We start from the raw sequence: 16909 nt of genomic DNA, 5'->3' as shown, positions 1-16909 counted from the left end.
CCACCATGCCAGGGTTTTTTCAACTTAGGCACTATTGACATTTCTCTGTTGTAGGAAGCATTGTAGGATGTTTAGCTGCATCCCTGGCCTCTGCCCGCTAGCATCCACCAGTTGGCACAACCAAAAGTGTCTCCAGACGCTGCCAGATGTCCTCTGGGGGTGGGGGAGATTATCTCCTGCTGAGAACCAGTGCACTAGACTATGCCAGCCTTTTCTCTGCTAGAGCTCCCAGCCCTACATGTTGGTGATAACTAAAATTTCTCTCTTTGGCTCTCTACATCTACCTGCCTATTGGCTGTCCCCACTTGACCATATCACAAACTCCCCAAGACAGGCTCATGATTCTGGGTCTGTTTCAGTGATTTCCTTCACTATCACCACCCATACCCACAGGCAAAAACACACCTTGCCTTTCCACACCTAGGCCCAGGCACACACAGGTCCAGAATACCCTTTCCCTGCACAATTTCAAATCCCACTACCACCCATACACATGATCTTATGATTTACCTGTTTTCGGTTAACTTCTGCAGGGCAGGGATTGTATATTACTGTGATTCCAGCCTCCAGCTCAGAGCTGGCACAGGTGGCAAAAACACACCTTGCCTTTCCACACCTAGGCCCAGGCACACACAGGTCCAGAATACCCTTTCCCTGCACAATTTCAAATCCCACTACCACCCATACACATGATCTTATGATTTACCTGTTTTCGGTTAACTTCTGCAGGGCAGGGATTGTATATTACTGTGATTCCAGCCTCCAGCTCAGAGCTGGCACAGGTGAGGGGGTCACAACTCAGTTGTGCAAACTTTGAGGGAGGAAAGGGAGCAGCCCTTTCACCTGGGGATCCCCGAAGTGGCATTCGAGTTCCGTCTGGCACATGGCAGATAGCTGCTCTTCAGGCCCAGCTGAAGCTTGTCAGATTCTCTGAATTGACTCTTATTGCCCCTCCGCAAACTCCCCCTCCGCATTTAATTGATAGCCCGTCCTTCCTACAATCCAACAAGAGGCCTCCCTCCCTAGGCCTAAACTCGATTTCTCCGTTTTCCAGAAACCAACATCTGCCCACACCAGGTACCCTACCACTTCCCAGAGCAGTTGGATGAATTCTAGTCCGGCCTGGCAATCTTGTCCCCTTTTGCAAGGTCTTCGTTTTCCCCACCTCCCTTGCTGCCAGAGGTGGCCATGTCAACTGATTCTAGCCAAATGATGGCATAAGTCCGCTGACGAGCTTGTGGAAGTTTCAGCCCTGTTACAAGGATGCGGTCAGGTAGGGAGGGTGATGTTTTCCCTGCTTGCTTTCCCATCTTTGGGGACATGGCAGCCATCATGGAACTATAAGGCTGCAAGCTATCACCAAAGTGCTTACAGGGACACAGTAGAGGTCCGTCGGCCACTGCCACCGCTAGACTTCAGTAACCAGTCACTTAAGCTTGCATCTCCTGTAGCATTTGCCTGCCCACCCTACCTCTTCTGCCTGGAAGTCTATCCTAGGCTTTGCCCAAGATGGTGGACAGGGGCTAGAACTCCCAGGACAGAGGAAATCAAAGCCTCGACTTGAAACCAAGTCCCAGGCTGTCTCTTGACCTCTAGCCTCCCACAAACCACTGCATCCTCCCCAGGGTCATCTCATACATGTCCATGGTTTCCATTACTTCCTAGACACCAGTAATCTAAACATCCAATTCCATCAATGGCCCTACTCCTGAATTTGATCCATGTATTAAAAGCATTCCCCTATCTACTCAGTGGTTCAAAATCTACCCTCCTCTCATATTCCCTCTCCAACTGGCCTTTCTCATGCTCCCAGCCAGACATGTCTTGGTCATACTGGGCCTCTCTGCCTCATCTCCCCAACTCATTTTATTGGGCCTTCCAAGTGTCTTTCAAACAGCCTCTCTACACCCACCAGTCTACCCTCTATCTGGCTCCCGCATATTCTCAGGTAAATCTGATTCCTCTCTCCTTAGCCTATGCTCTATACAGCCTGCCCTGCCTGCTTCAACTCGATGTTCCACCGTTGTGTGCAACCCCTCAGATGCCTTTTTCATAGTCCTGACGTGTCCCTGGCCCACTCCCAGTGCTCTTCTAGACGATGGGGACCAGGTATGAATTCTCCAAGGTCCCAGTACTCACCCTGGGTTGAGCCCACCCCCACAGGGATTTGCAATCAGGTTTTTCACTTTAGACTTTTTAATATTTCATACAGCGATTATGGTGCATTCAGGAACCCACCCCTCCCAAACCGCCCTAGGAAGGCCCCTGCCCTCCCACCCCATTTGAGGGCCCCAGGGTTTAGAGTGAAGGGGAGGTAACCACCCATCTGGAGACTGACCCCAGAGACTGTCCCTGCCCTGCCTCATCTTCCCCAGGGGTTAGGGGGTAACGCCTGGGCACCCCCCCCCCCCACCATGTGCCCCTCTGTCCCTGCCTGTGTACATATACACACTATGGCTCCTCGCTGAGTTGGTCAGTTCCTGGCAGGGGCCCTACTCAACAGCACCGAGTGGGATGGGGACAGGAGGGCTGGGCTAGGGAGACCCTGAGAAGGAGGCCCCTGCTATGGGACTGCAGGAGGGAAAGAGTGGGGGCCCCCCACCTCATCCATCTCCCAGAGAATCTCCAGTAGTCCCCAAGTCCCCCTGCAGCTGGGGATGGCAGGTGGGGGTCGGAAGGCGAGTGGTCGAGGCATGCTTTCCCTTAGCTGACCCCAGGGTCTGGTGATGGTCAGGGTTTTGAATAGGGGTTGTGTCCCTGCCATGGAAAGGCTGGGAGCGGGGCTTCATTGCACAAAATACTGTGGGAGGGCCACACAGTGGGTGGGGCCCAGCCAGCCTGTATACAGAGATATTGCATTTAAAAAATGAAAACCTCATTTAAAATAATTAAAAAACAACAATGAATGAAACAAACAAAAAGAAAAAGGCCCACACAACATGAGGCAGGTGGGGCAGGCAGGAAAGCAGACAGGGGAGCCTCAGACCCAAGGCATCACCGTGTCTTGTCTGAGTCGAGATCCCCAGCCTGGGCTAGTTCCAGACCCCTGGCTTGCCGTGGGGTAGTGGTCCTGCGGGGGGTGGGGCATGATGGGGAGGGGTATAGGCCTGGCCTCAGTGTGGGAGGCTGGCACGGCCATGCTGTCCGCCGGCAACTACCGAGACAGAAAGAGAGAGAGACACACAGACAGACAGACAGATCAGGCGAAGGAACGATGAGAACTTTGTTAGCACCCAGCAGACAGGCCAATGGGTGGGCCAACAGGCCAATGGTCGGGTGTTCAGACAGGCAGCAGGGGACATGTGGGCAGGCGAGCATGAGTCAGGCAGGTAGGCAGGCAGCAAGCAGGGAGGATGATGCAGTTGGGGGCTGCCCTGTGAGGGGTATGGCATCCCTCCAGCTGCTGCCTGCTGGGGCCTCGGTCTGTGGCTTAGAACTCGGTGTCCACCACTCGGAAAGCTGGCCTGCCTGCAGGGGAAAGCAGAGCAGATGGCTGTTGGTGAGCAAGCAGGTAGGTGGACGGGGCAGGGAAGAGGGTGAGGGCCACAAGTACACTTACCTGAGTCAGGCATTGACGAAGACCGAATGCTGGCCTCCTTTTGTAGCTGGATCTCCTTTAGTGCAAATATGGAAGTAGCTGTGGGTGGAGGAGAGACAGGAGTGGGGCATGACCCATGAGGCCACCTAGGACCACCTCCCATGTGGCCCCGTCAGGGAAATTAGAAAAAGCTGCCTTTTCTTTGAGAGCCTTGACTTTCATCCATCAAATAATCCCACACACAAACCAGCTACAACCAGGGAAAATGGAATATAGACTATTACATGACACCAAGAAATCATTAACTTTGTCAAGTGCGACAGTGATACTGCGATTACCACCTATAAAGTCTAGACAATGGATGGTGTTTGGGATTTTTCTTTTTGTTTTTTTTTTTGCGGTACGTGGGCCTCTCACTGTTGTGGCCTCTCCCGTTGCGGAGCACAGGCTCTGGACGCGCAGGCTCAGCGGCCATGGCTCACGGGCCCAGCTGCTCCGCGGCATGTGGGATCTTCCCGGACCGGGGCACGAACCCGTGTCCCCTGCGTCGGCAGGCGGACTCTCAACCACTGCGCCACCAGGGAAGTCCGGTGTTTGGGATTTGATTGAGATTAATCCAATCAAATGTTAGCGTGATAATGGTATTACTGTTACGCTTAAGAAAATATTTTAGAGATACATGCTGAAATTGTTTATAGATGAATGATGTATCTGGAACTTGATTCAAAATAATCAGAGTGATTATAGATAAAACCTGATTGGCCATGAGTTGATCACTTGTTGGAGTACCTGGGGACTCATCATATTATTTGGTCTAATATATAAATATATCTAACTTTAAAACGTCCATATTAAAAAGTTTTAAAAAGTCAGACATAACGGAACACGCCATGTGCCTCCATTTCTGTAGGGGACAGGGACAGGGAAAGCATATCTATGCTTTAGAAGTCAAACTAGTGGCAACTTTTAGAGGGGATGCCAGGAATAACTGAAGGAGAAAAGAGGGCACTTCAGGGGAGCTTCTCACATCCTATTTCTCGACCTGTATGCCGGTTACACGGGTGTTTAGTTTGTAAAAATTCATTGTGCTATATGCTTATGATCTGTCATTTCTCAGTATCTATTTCACAACATTTACTTTTTTTTAAAAGGTAAAGTGATGTTCCATCGGTTTTTATGTACGTTTGAAAATTTCCAGGAACTGAAAACTAAAAAACTCTTCTATAATGAACAACACATCACACACGTGAACAAGGGCATACCCCCCCACCCCACCCCACCCCACCCCATCCAAGGTGGCAGAGCCAGAGCCCAACACAACCTGCCCAGCTATCTGCAGCAGTCCTGTTCCCCAAAGCCCCCCACCAGCCGGTCCATTCCCCAGCTCCACTCACTGTCAGGAAGTTTGTGGATCCGTTCCCCCAGACTGAGGAAGAATGGATGTTTCATGGCATCTTCTGCGGAGATCCGATTGCGACCTTCAAACTGAGTGTGTGTGTTGGGATGGGGGAGTATTGACACTTTCAACAAGTAGGCTTCTCTTCCTCCCCGCCCCAGATCCTGCCCCTGTAGCTCCCTGTTTCCCCACACCTGGAATCCGCTAGGCCCCAAGGCTGGCCCAGGAAGATCGTCTCACCTGCAGCAGCTTGGTGAGGAGGTCAGCCCCGTCGCTGTCAAGTCTACCACAAGGACAAGGGGACCTGTTTTAAACTCAGTTTGGGTACTCTGGTCCCTAACACCCACCTACCCACCAGCCTCACCGGGGTGCATGGCTCAAAAGGGCCTCGGCTCGGTACTTGGGGTAGTTGTATGTCTTGAACTCTTCATTGGACAGGATGCCCGGCCATGTCTCCTCAGTTGGGGTTCCTGGCGGGGAAGTGGAGTTATCCTAAACATCTCACAGGGCCTCCCTGCATGTCCCCACAGCTCCTAGGGCTCATGCCTCCTCACCCAAGATGCGGAAGATGAAGTGCAGCTGTTCCTCCACCGTGGAGCCCGGGAAGAGGGGCCGGCCTGTGGCCATCTCATAGAAGATGCAGCCCACACCCCTGGGCAGGGAGGGCACAGTGAATATGTAGGCAGTTGGCCGGTTGGCTGTTGTGACCAAGCCACCCCCCTTCACCGCATGGCCCCTGCCACACTTCGACCTGTCCTCACCACATGTCAATCTGAGTGGAGTAGTCCGTGGACCCGAGCAGGATGTCGGGGGGCCGGTACCACAGTGTTACCACCTCATTGGAGTAGGTCTTCGTTGGAATTGACTTGGCCCGGGCCAGGCCTGGTAGGTGGAGAGAAGGGGCAGCTGGGATTGAGGAGGTTGTGGGCAGTAATGGGGAGAATGCAGTTAGGACTGAGGGCATCCTAAGCAAAGCCTGGAGGGGCTGAAGGGGAGGGACTGAGACCAGGTGGTTGTGGGGAAGGGGGAGGCTGGGAGAGTAAGGCTGGGGGATCACTGGGAAGAAGGCAGAGGCCAGGGGTACCAAAGTCGGCCAGCTTGAGCTCTCCTCTCTCATTGATGAGCAGGTTCTGGGGCTTGAGGTCTCGGTGTAGCACCTTCTGCCGGTGGCAGTAGGCCAGGCCACGGAGCAGCTGGAACAGGAACAGCTGGGGACCCAGGAACGGCAGGCAGAGGTCAAAGAGTATCCAGCAGCCTGACCCCCAGCAGGCACTGCTCCCCCTCCCAAAGACAGGCACTGAGCCCAGAGCCTTGTCTCACAAAAGAGGATAGGGTCCCAATGCCCTCCAAGGGCTCCCAGCTTTTTTTTTTGGCAAAAAAGCCAAACAGGAAAAGTCTGTTTCTGGGAGATTTGTGGGGTGGAGTGGGTGAGTGAGGGGCCCCCTTGTGCCCCTGCTTCCTGCCCCACACCCACTTTCACATTGTGCATGTTGATGACGTTCCCACAGTCATCCAGGTACTGCTTCAGGTCCTTGTCCTGAGGAAAGAAGAGCAGGTAGAGGAAAGAGGGTCACATCCTGTGGCTCCTGGCCATCTCCCCACCTCCCCCCAGGACCCACTGCCACCCAACCTTACCAGGTACTCAAAGACAAGGGTGAGGGACTTCTCCGTGTGAATAATGTCGTGTAGCGTGACGATGTTGGCGTGTTTGAGGTCCTTGAGCAGGGACACTGCAGGAAGCAGGGGGGTGGGACAGGGGAAGAGTCAGGGCCCACCCTCAGAACAGAGGCAAGGAGGAGGACTAGACCGGGTCGAGCCCAGATGGCTTGGGGTGGTGGCTCACAGCCACGGGCTCTAACCCACCTGATACCAGGAAGAAGGTGTGTCCCCAAGTTCCAGATGTGGAAACTAAGGCTCAGAGAAGAGTATAGAGCAAGAACCTGGGATTGCAGCCCCAGGCTTATGTGACACTAGATTTTCACAACCAGTTTTTGGTTTCTGGAAAGCGCCCTTGCTCCAATCCTCAGTACACAGATCTGCAGCATCGTGTGAAAATGAGTTTGCACACTCAATTACTATGCAATTCAGATTCATTCCATGTGAAATTCTGACTAGAAACTATTGTGTCAAGTAAACTGGTGAGCACTTTCAGGGATATTCTCAGAACCAAAGCAAGCACCCTGCTTTACAATTCACCTACCTCTTCTCCACACAGGAAGATTCCTGGTTACCCTGATTTATTATCTGGATATGTGGCTGATGGGCACTTTCTCATGAAGCCCAGAACGTCAGGAGGGAAGTCCCAGAACCCCTAGTCCCTGTCCTCACTATGGGTGTGTGTGTGCAAGTGTGTGTGTGTGTGCGTGCACGTGCACACCATGGGGAGAGCCCGGGAAGCCTGGGGCAGATCAGATGGGGCCTGTACCTTCCCGGATGGCGGTGCAGGGTGCCCCCTCTTCGTGTTCCAGTCTGATCTCCTTGAGTGCCACGAGGTTGTCTGTGAGCTTGCTTTTGCCTTTGTACACGGTGGCATAGGTACCCTGGAATGTGAGGAAGAGTGACAGGAGACGAGCTATGAAGCTGCAGGGAGTTCCCACGGACCCCCAGCCCTACCATGGGCCTCCTGGCTGTCTCTCACCTCTCCCAGCTTGTCCAGCTTGATGTAGGTCTCCAGTTTCCCAAAGCCAATCTCAGACTGTGGGGCAAAGGAGGCAGGCTGAAGTAAGCTCAGGGGAAGGGACTGGGAGGAGGAAGAGGAGGAGATAGGAAGAGAAGACGCTCACCAGGCTGACACGGCGGAGGCGGCGGCTGAGGGGCTTGTCGAAGATGGGGCTATTGAGGGTCAGCTTCTCAAGGTAGCCCTCGGGCAGCCGGATGTCGGCTGGTAGTGATAGGCGCTTGTTGATGTCCTGGCAGGCAAGATAGGGGAGAAACAGGACCATGAGCTCCAACTCCCCAGGTTCGACCCTCTTTTCCAGCCCCGCCACTGCCCGGACAGGGGGTTCAGCACCTCAGTGGAGATCTTGCGTGGGGGATGGTTGCGCATGCGCACCCTCACTGGTGACTGCACCTCATCCGAGGACGTGGCTGAAGCCTGGTCACTTTCCCCGTCAGACCCCATCTTCAAGTCCTCGTGTACAATCTCTGGTAGTGGGGACAGGGGGAGGGCAGGCCGGGTGGGCTCAGAAGCCCCAGGACAAATCCCCCCACCCTCCCGTAACACATTCCCTCATCACACACGTGTGCACATGGCCCCCAGAGCAGCCTGGAGTCCCTCATGGAGAGGGTGGGAAGGCCCAGGGAGGTTCACACAGGTCAAGACAGGTTGAACTGGGAGGGCAATAGTCACCTAGTGGAGCACCCCGCGTCAGCGGCGAGCTGAAACTGCGGCTGGCCCAGAGCCAGTGGGCAGGCAGCAGAAGTAGCCAAATGCCCTGGGAAGGCAGGCCCAGGGCAGGCAGGTGCCAGGAGGCCTGAGGGGGCTGTCACAGAGCGCAGGAGAAGGGCAGAGGGAGGCTTGGGGCAGCTGTGGCAGGCGGGGCACCCTTCCTCCCCGCTGAGGCCTGGGCACAAAGCCAAGGAAAGGGACACAGATGGACAATAGAGAGAGGGTGTTGAGAGAGGATGGCAGAGATGAGGGAAAAAATGGAGAAAGGAAAATGAAAATAACGCAAGTTTAAGAGGAACTCAGTTGGAAGGCAGCACCCCTGGGACCAGTCTGGGAGTGGGAATGGTCAGTGGACCCACCTGGTGCAGAGCTGAGTGGGCCCCGTCCAGAGCGAGGTTCACCAGGGGCAGCACGTGTGGGGCCCTCTCCAAGGTCACTGCCGCCGCCACTGCCACTCTCATCCAGGCCTATCTGTTCAGGGGCACCATTGGTCTTATCTACACCTCGGCCCCCTCGGAGTGTCATTGACAGCTGCCGTTTGATCTTCTTCATCCGATCCATGGCGACCTGCGCAGGGGGTATGGATGCGAATGGGTCCCACATTAGCATTTGCCTGACACCCATAGGCTCCCTAAAACCCATGACAACCCAGTGAGGTGCACTGACATGAACCTGTGTCAGTGCCCACCCAACCACTGTGGAGTCCTGGGACCACTCAGGATTCCTAGAAACCTGGCATGGATGGAGACCCTTGTCAGTGCCTGCCACCTACGATGACCAGCCCCAGGGCACCCTGCTCCTAAGGAGCCCACCTGGGTACTGAGGCTTGGGTGGCTGGCTGAGGGAAAGGGCCCAACTGGTGGCGTGTTGGCCTCTATGGGGGCACCCTCACTGTGGAAGCAGAGGCTCCACAGCAGGCATTCTCGGGTGCAGCAGCACTGATGGACCTAGCCATTGGTGTAGCGGGGGGCTCGCCCAGGACGCCGGAACCACTGACACGGCCCCGGGCACGCCCACAGAATGGCATGTTCTGCTGGCACCAGCTCACATCACCCCCAACTGCCAAGGCGGAACGCTCCCCGCGACCACAAGGACCCTCCTGCCTCCCCCAGCAGCCATGGTCAAGGTGGCTAAAGGATTACCCCAGTGGGCTACCCAGGTGAGGGGTGCAGGGAGAGGGAGGGAGAGTCCTGCCCAGACCCAACCACTGGGTGGGGTTGCGGGGGGATCTAAGTCTACCAGCTGTCCTGGTTCCATCAGGTTGAACCCAGATTTTACCAGATTTTTACAAGCCAGGTCACATTTCTCCTCTACTTGAGAACATACCACATGTCCCTTATCACCCCAAATAAACGTCTCAGTCCTTAATGTGGCCCACAAGGCCCCCATTCACACCATTACCTCTCTGGCCTCACCGCCCCCTCGTTGCTAATTGCTGTTCTGAAACCGCACCCAAAAGTCCCACCTCAGGGCCTTTGCAGTGGCTGTTCCTGGTACTTAGAAGACCCTTCCCCTAGATTTCAAAATAGCTCACTCCCTCATCCCCTTCAGGCCATTGCTCAAATATCACCTTTTTCACAGATAACCACGAATAACCCTATTTAAAATCGCAATCATTCTGAGCCCCTTCACCTTGCCAATTACCCCCCCCCCCCGAACTTATCACCTCTTCAGAAATGACACCATCTAGTTACTGGTTTCTTTATTCTTTACTGTCTGTCTCCTCACCACCATAACTAGAAGATCAGCTCCGCCAGGGTAGATTTATGTCTGTTTAGGTCACGGCTATATCCTGAGGACCTGGAACAGTGACTGACACAGAGTAGATGCTCAAAAAGTGCTTGTGGCAGAAATTAATGAAGCAGGGGGCTAAGGGCCTAGGACCAACATCTGTCAGAGTGAGCAGGGTGAGTCCCTGCTACTCATGAACAACCCCAGACAAGGTGACCCAGGGACACTGGTATCAGCAAGAAGATGGGGCTGCTAGAGGGAACGGGGCCACCAAAAGGCTTAGGCCAGCCTTCTTCTGCTTCCTCCTGGGCTCTGGGCCAGCAAGGAGGGGGAAAGACCTGGCCCAGGAACCATCTGGACTCACAGCAGGGCCTAAGATGGCCCTGGGCCCAAGGGAAGTGGAGCTAGATAGAAGGTTGACGATGAGGCTGGGGCTGGATTCGAAAGAGAGAGAAGTGGGTCATCTGTTACCTTGAAATCAGGTGCTTACCCTAGCGATCCCCATACCCCACTTCTGCCTGCCTGAGCTCATCACCCCCAGAAGGGGTAGAGGGCCCAGCCTAGCAGAAAGATCCAGTAAAGAGGATGAAGTCCATCCAAAGAACCCAAGATAACAATAACAAAAAAAATCCTGACCCAAGAGGCTGAACACTGGACCTGAGGCTGAGGAAGGTGAAGCATGGCCAGCCCCCAAAGACTGTTTTCCATACGTCCATATGGCATGGATACCCAGCCGCTTTGCCTGTTGTGGCAGGGAATGGGGGATCTGGGGGGACTGTAAGTAGAGCTGGACGGAGGATGAGGAAGGAACCCGAAGGAGCCATGGGTCCATGACCTCTAAGCAGTAACCCCAAGGGCTGGACATATTCCAGAGTTCAGTTTTGGGGGGATTTTAGGGAGACAGGGTACAAAATCTGTGTATCATGCAACGCCCCCAGCAGGGGGACCCTGGACAGGGCCCTGTGAACAGAGACACTTGAACATTAATCTGCAGTAAAACTTTTAAATATCATTTCAGTTTTCTGAGATTTTTAGGTTTTAGAATACTGAAGGAGCAAGAAACTGGATACACAACCCCACTCTGAGAAGGGCACATGTCCGTCTTGACCCCCTGAGGGGATGCTTCCATCCTCAGAATACTTCCACACCCAAGGATACTCACCACCTCACATCACACCAACCACTGAGGACACAGTCATCACACTCTACTAACTCCTATAGGAACATACCATCCTCATTCTGTTCAGGCACATCTCATAAGCACACACTGGACTCTCAGTGTCCTGCTTCCTTCAGTACACACTGGACCCTCAAGAAGGCTTCTCTGCATTGTAACTGCCATCGGCAACGCAATTTCCCTATTTATCTCTAACCCCCATCAGCACACAAAGCCTCAACAGAGCACTAAGCTCTGTTAGCACACCACTGGCCCCTCTAAGTTAACTCTTAGCACCACATGCTGCCTGTTTTCTTCTCCACAGCACTCACTGTTCCCCCAACATGATTCTGACCCCTATTAACATGCACTTGGGACCCTCTACAGCAGTAGAGGTTGGTAACCCACATTAGCACTCACTGGACCTTCACACTACCGTGAATCCCATGAACACAAAGTGAATCTTGCAGATCCCTGACCTGTTTTAGCCCACACTCAGATCCCTCCACAGCTATGATCATCACTAACACATATTCTGGTCCTCCCACTACCCTGTCCCCCCATATCCCATCAGCACAGGCTGGACCTTCACTTCACCCTGACCCCTATTAGCACACACCAGGCCTCACAGTGCCTCCCCATTACCACACCCTGAACCTGTACTCAGCCCTAGTCCCCAGGGACACACAAACACGCTGTTCTATAATGGCCTGACCCTCATTAGTGCACACAGATCTTCATTCAGCCCAGAACCCCATTAACACACTTCAGCCCTCCATGGCACTAATCCACTTTAGCACACCTGGACTGTCACGTTCCTGTCCTTTATTTCTCTTTGTTTCAACTCCTCCATAGCTATAACCCCTGTCGGTTGACAACTGGATCACTTCACAGCGCTGATCTTCCTTATTGTACACAAGATCCCCTCCACAGCTCTACCCTCCTTTAGCACTCTCTGGAACCTCAACGCACCTCAGTCCCCCAAGAACACACTGTCTTCAGAATGTTCAGACGCTCATTAGCATATTCCAGAACTCATACTGCTCTGATTCTCCCCCCCATTGGCACACATTTAAGCGCCTCCATGACTCTAAATCCACATTAATAGTCACTAGAACTTCATATATTACCCTGCTCCTTCTTAGGGTGTCCTAGAGTCTCACATCCCTTGACCTCATGGACCCACACACACTGATCTCACACCATCCTGATCCTTAATACACTGAACCTCTTACAGTGCTTAGATACTTCCCTCACCCCCAACCCACACACACATATATCCACAACTCTGATACCCATTAGCACAGGCTCAGGGCTTCCACTACTCTGCCCCCATTAGCACATACTGGGCCTCATACTACCCAGACCTTTATTATCATATGCACATACCCTCGAGAGCTATGACCCCCATTAGTACCCTCTCAACACTGGAGTTCTTCCACTACCCTGTCCTCCATGAGCACACTCTGCACCCTCACACCTCGCAGTCCGTCATGGACAAATACACAATATTAACACCATCCTGACCACCCCCCCCTTACCACACACAGGGCCTAAGAACCCCGATCCTACTGGCACACCCTCTGGTACCTCTACCACCTTATCCCCCAGTAACACACACGGGGCCTTTCTACAGCTATAACCCCATTTGCATATCTCAGCACTCCTCCGACGTCCTCTCCCTTGTTATACATCCTCAGGTCCCTCCATCGCCCTGCACCGCCCCTCCGTTAGCACACACTGGGCCTCAAAACCTTACAAAGCGGTAAGACTTATTACCACATGCTCCGACCCCTCCACAGCTCAGGCCCCCGTTAGCAAACCTCGAGTCTTTCACCACTCTGCCACCCATTTACACACCCTCTGGTCCTTCGATTACCCTGCTCCCCATTAGCACCCACAGTACTTCCCATCCCCAGTTCCCAGACCAGGCCCAGGGCGGGGCCAAGGTCAGGGAGGCCCCAAATGACCCCCGGCCCGGCGCATTCTGGGAAACTCGCTGGGGGAGGGGGCACATGCCAGCAGTGCAGCCCGGCAACGCCCGGGGTCTGGGTTGGTTCTGTAGGAGGAAGGGCAGCCCCCACCCCACGCCTCGTGGACGCGCTCACCGGCGGGGGCGCGCGAGCAACCTCAACGCCGCGGGACCGGCGCGGCGGCGCCTGGGGCGGCGGCCCGGGCTGAGGCCGCGCGACCTCCTTCTCCTCCTGTTCGCCGCAGGCGCCCGTCCCAGTAGTCTTCGGCCATGGCTGCTGGGCCCGGGCCGCCGCCGGCTGAGGAGGAGGAGGCGGCGGCGGCGGCGGCGGTGGCTGAGGCGGAGGCGGCGTCCCGCTCAGCCGGCCATGAGCTTGGCCGCTGCGGGCGATGCCCCTGGGCTCGCTGGCGCCGGCTAGAATCCGAGAGCTCACGGCGGCTCGCGGTTCAGAGCCGACTGCTCGCGGAGACGCGGCAGATCCCAGAGCCGAACACCCAACGGCCCAACCGCTGCGCGCGCCGCGCTCCGCGCATGCGCACGCACGCGCTGGAAAGGGTGAAGTGGTAGGGAAGGGACTCACCTCGGACTGGATGTACCAAAAGACCCGTCCGCAGCGGGAGGGGGCGCGGCCATTGCGCGCCCACTGGGGAATGTGGCGCTGCCCTGGAATGGCGCCAGGGGGGAAGTGTAGAGGTTGTTTAGTACTCAGTTCCGATCTTGCTAGAAGTTTGCTAACGCTGAAGTGGGCAGCAGACAGTGACCAGCGTGCCGGTCACCACTCGGTCCCCCTACTCCGTCTCACTTGGTACATCCCCATGATAGCAAACGGGACTTTTGGAAGGAGGAAAAAGATAAGGCAGCCAGTCCTAGTCCCTTGAGGTGCCTCCGGAGGCAGGGACTTTAAAGGTTCGCGAGAAGATGACTTTTCTAGGAGAAGCGGCCTGGAGAATCACTGGCCTCTACCACCTTAGATAGGACAGAGTCTAGCCCCGCCCAGCTGCTCCTCCCCAAACGCGAGCTCATTCCCACTGTGAATGTATGCGGCCCCGCCCTTTGAGATTGTCGCCCATCCAATCGGATTTGCTCCCTGGGGTGAGGCAGAGCAAGAATAAAGGGCGTGGCCTGGCTGGAAAGGCGTGATTTCGCTGCCCCGGCCGCGCCTCTGCCAGGTTTTCATTGGTTTCACCGTCGAGGGGGCGGGGCCTCCTTTTTGTTCTCAACCATGGGTCGAATGCCTCGCAAGCTGATTGGTCAAAAGGTCTTTCAATCGAATTTCGTCCCGCCTTTAACCCCTCCCATCTCCATCAGCGAAGCTCACGGGGTGGAGCCTAGGCTGAAGGGAAAGATGGACCTTTACAGGAGCGAGTGCATTACTACGCATGCTTGGGACTTTGGGTTGGAAAGGGGGCTCTTTTCCGCCTCACGCGAGGATTTGTACCCTAAATTGGGTTTTACTGCCACCTCTCAACTACCTCTTCTGGCCCGCCGGAGCCCCGCCCGTGGTTCCCCCTGCCCCACCTCCTGGGCTGTCCGGTTTTTCATTTTATTTATTGGGCGCCTGTTGTGTGTCAAGCACTGACAAACCAACCTAATCCCTCACCCCTCTCTGCCTGCAAAACTCCTACACTATCACCAAGCCCAGTTTAAATGGCAGCAGACTCCGTCCGGCAGACCATCTGGAACATCTTTACACGGCACCCCAGTGCAAAGCCAACTTCCCCATCTCTTCTGGGCTTCCCCTTATGGTACCCTTGGTCACACCAGTTCATATTAACGAGGATTTACCGGAGCATGTCGGGAGTGGAAATATTTCACAAAGACAAAAGTCCACCTCGGGAAAGATGATCGCGTCCATCACTTCCCAGACCTCATCTGTTAGCCGCCTCACTCGGCTCCAGTCGTACTAGTATCCTAGCTGTTCCTGAATGAAGCAGGCACAGTCCAGCCTCAGGGACTTTGCACTTGCTGTTCCCTTTGCCTGGAATGCTCTTTCCCCAGATATCCACTTGCCTCATCTTTTTCCAAGTCCTTGTTTCAATGTCACCTTCTTCATGAAGCCTTCCCTGACTCCCCTATTTAAAACTGCCTACCTGCACCCCCCCATCATTCCCCAGACCTGGCTCTACAGATCTTCTGAACTGCACTGATCAACTTCTAACATACAATTTACTCACTGTGTTTATTGTCTATTCTAGGTCTTGCCCTAGCAAAACATAAGTATGCGCACACGCGCATGCACACACACACACAACCCACCCCAGGACACGGATGTTTTTTATCTATTGCTATCTCCAACACCTACAATAGAGCCTGACACACAGTAAGCAGTCAACAAATGTTTGTTGAATGCCTGATGGTAAATAGTTCTAGGCAGAGACAAGAGGAAGCAACCTTGTCCCACCCTGTCCTTTGTGCCTGCTGGGTGCAGGGGGCTCAGTGCAGTGACCCAGCCCTTGCCCACTGAGCCCTGGTGTTATAATGGTAGACAAAAATGATAGAGAAGTGAAATGGCATGTGTGGGGAACTGAAATGCAACCAGAAAACATGGGTTCTTGATGAAGAAGCTGTTCTCAAACCTTGTGCAAATTAGGTAGCAAGGGGATCCAGGAGCTGTGGTGGTGAAGAAAGGGACAGCAATGTCTGGAGTCAGGAGGTGTAATGGTGGGGGGTGGGGCGGGATACAGTGAACAAGGTCTAGAGTACCCATGAAGGCCCCAGGATAGTAGAAGCAGAGAAATCAAGTTTGTGTGCAAGCCTCAGATGCTGAGGTGGAAATGGTGGAAACAGTGGACAGACGTGCAGAGTTTGGGGGTACTCTAGAGCAGCAATAATGGAAAAAGTACCTGTGGCGGGAAAACCTCTCCACTTGACCTAGATAGCTAGCATCACCACTAAATGGATGCCAGAGATAAAGCACTTCAGTCCCTAATGTCCTGGGGGAGAATGAAAGGAAGTATGGAAGGATGAGGTCACCCAAACAGAATAGGCGAAGAAAAAACAAGTAACCAGAAAGGGACTTCCCTGGTGGCTCAGTGGTTAAGAATCCACCTGCCAACGCAGGGGACACGGGTTCGAGCCCTGGTCCAGGAAGATCCCACATGCCGCAGAGCAACTAAGCCCGTGCGCCACAACTACTGAGCCTGCACTCTAGAGCCACAACTATTGAGCCTGTGCGCCACAACTACTGAAGCCTGTGTGCCTGGAGCCTGTGCTCCGCAACAAGAGAAGCCCCTGCTCGCCGCCAACTAGACCGCACGCAGCAACTAAGACCCAATGTGGTCAAAAAAAAAAAAAAGTAACCAGAGGGAGGTGGGGCAAGGGCATATGCTGTGCCTGGAGTCTGGAGCTGGCCCAGGAGGCAGCACATGTGGGAACAGGCTGTGATGGGTGACAGGTCAGGGTAAGGCCAGTTTGTGTGATTCCCAGTACTTGAGTTAGAGTGAAGGAATGGGGGTCTGTTTCTAAATGGAAAAAGTTGGAGTCTGGCTGGGTGAAGGACAGAGGTTATGAGTGGCATCCTCAGGCACCAGGTGGCCAGTCCGATTGGTGCTTTCAACTGTCTGAAGTGCTCAGCTGAGACTAAAGACGGAGTGCGGGCAGTTCTGCAGTCCTGGTGGGGCTTGTGGTGAGCCTCCTACTGTCTGCTCCAACCAGTCAACAACCCACAGCCGCTCTCTTCTCACAGGTGGGAGGCCTCAGGACAAGCAGACCAGGCCTGAGGGACAGGA

General features: G+C 54.3%; 1 protein-coding gene across 1 annotated transcript; it reads right to left on the bottom strand.

The window, feature by feature from the left end:
* Nucleotides 1-2367: 2367 nt before the first annotated feature.
* On the bottom strand, nucleotides 2368-13667 carry CDK16 (cyclin dependent kinase 16). Its single transcript, XM_082864531.1, has 16 exons — nucleotides 13318-13667; nucleotides 8682-8889; nucleotides 7945-8078; nucleotides 7718-7843; nucleotides 7573-7629; nucleotides 7360-7474; nucleotides 6570-6664; nucleotides 6409-6471; nucleotides 6019-6142; nucleotides 5696-5816; nucleotides 5489-5586; nucleotides 5299-5404; nucleotides 5175-5217; nucleotides 4933-5023; nucleotides 3560-3637; nucleotides 2368-3468 (listed from the first exon to the last, which is right to left on the bottom strand). Exons 2-16 carry the CDS (start codon nucleotides 8881-8883, stop codon nucleotides 3431-3433), a joined length of 1491 nt encoding a protein of 496 aa, XP_082720657.1. The 5' UTR covers nucleotides 8884-8889; nucleotides 13318-13667; the 3' UTR covers nucleotides 2368-3430.
* Between the last annotated feature and the right edge of the window lie 3242 nt (nucleotides 13668-16909).

Source organism: Leucopleurus acutus, assembly GCF_964270905.1.
Source record: "Leucopleurus acutus genome assembly, chromosome: X".
NCBI classification, from domain to species: Eukaryota; Metazoa; Chordata; class Mammalia; order Artiodactyla; family Delphinidae; genus Leucopleurus; species Leucopleurus acutus.
The sequence above is the reverse complement of the archived record's forward strand: the minus strand, read 5'-3'. Positions and strand labels throughout refer to the sequence as shown.

What these genes read in the sequence shown, in the direction of transcription:
- CDK16 (XM_082864531.1), bottom strand. Translation starts at nt 8,883, where the DNA reads ATGGATCGGATGAAGAAGATCAAACGGCAGCTGTCAATGACACTCCGA. An exon ending in CACGCAAGATCTCCACTGAG is followed by an intron (nt 7,844 to 7,944) that starts GTGCTGAACCCC and finishes CTTGCCTGCCAG; the next exon opens with GACATCAACAAGCGCCTATC. An exon ending in GCCTCCGCCGTGTCAGCCTG is followed by an intron (nt 7,630 to 7,717) that starts GTGAGCGTCTTC and finishes TTTGCCCCACAG; the next exon opens with TCTGAGATTGGCTTTGGGAA.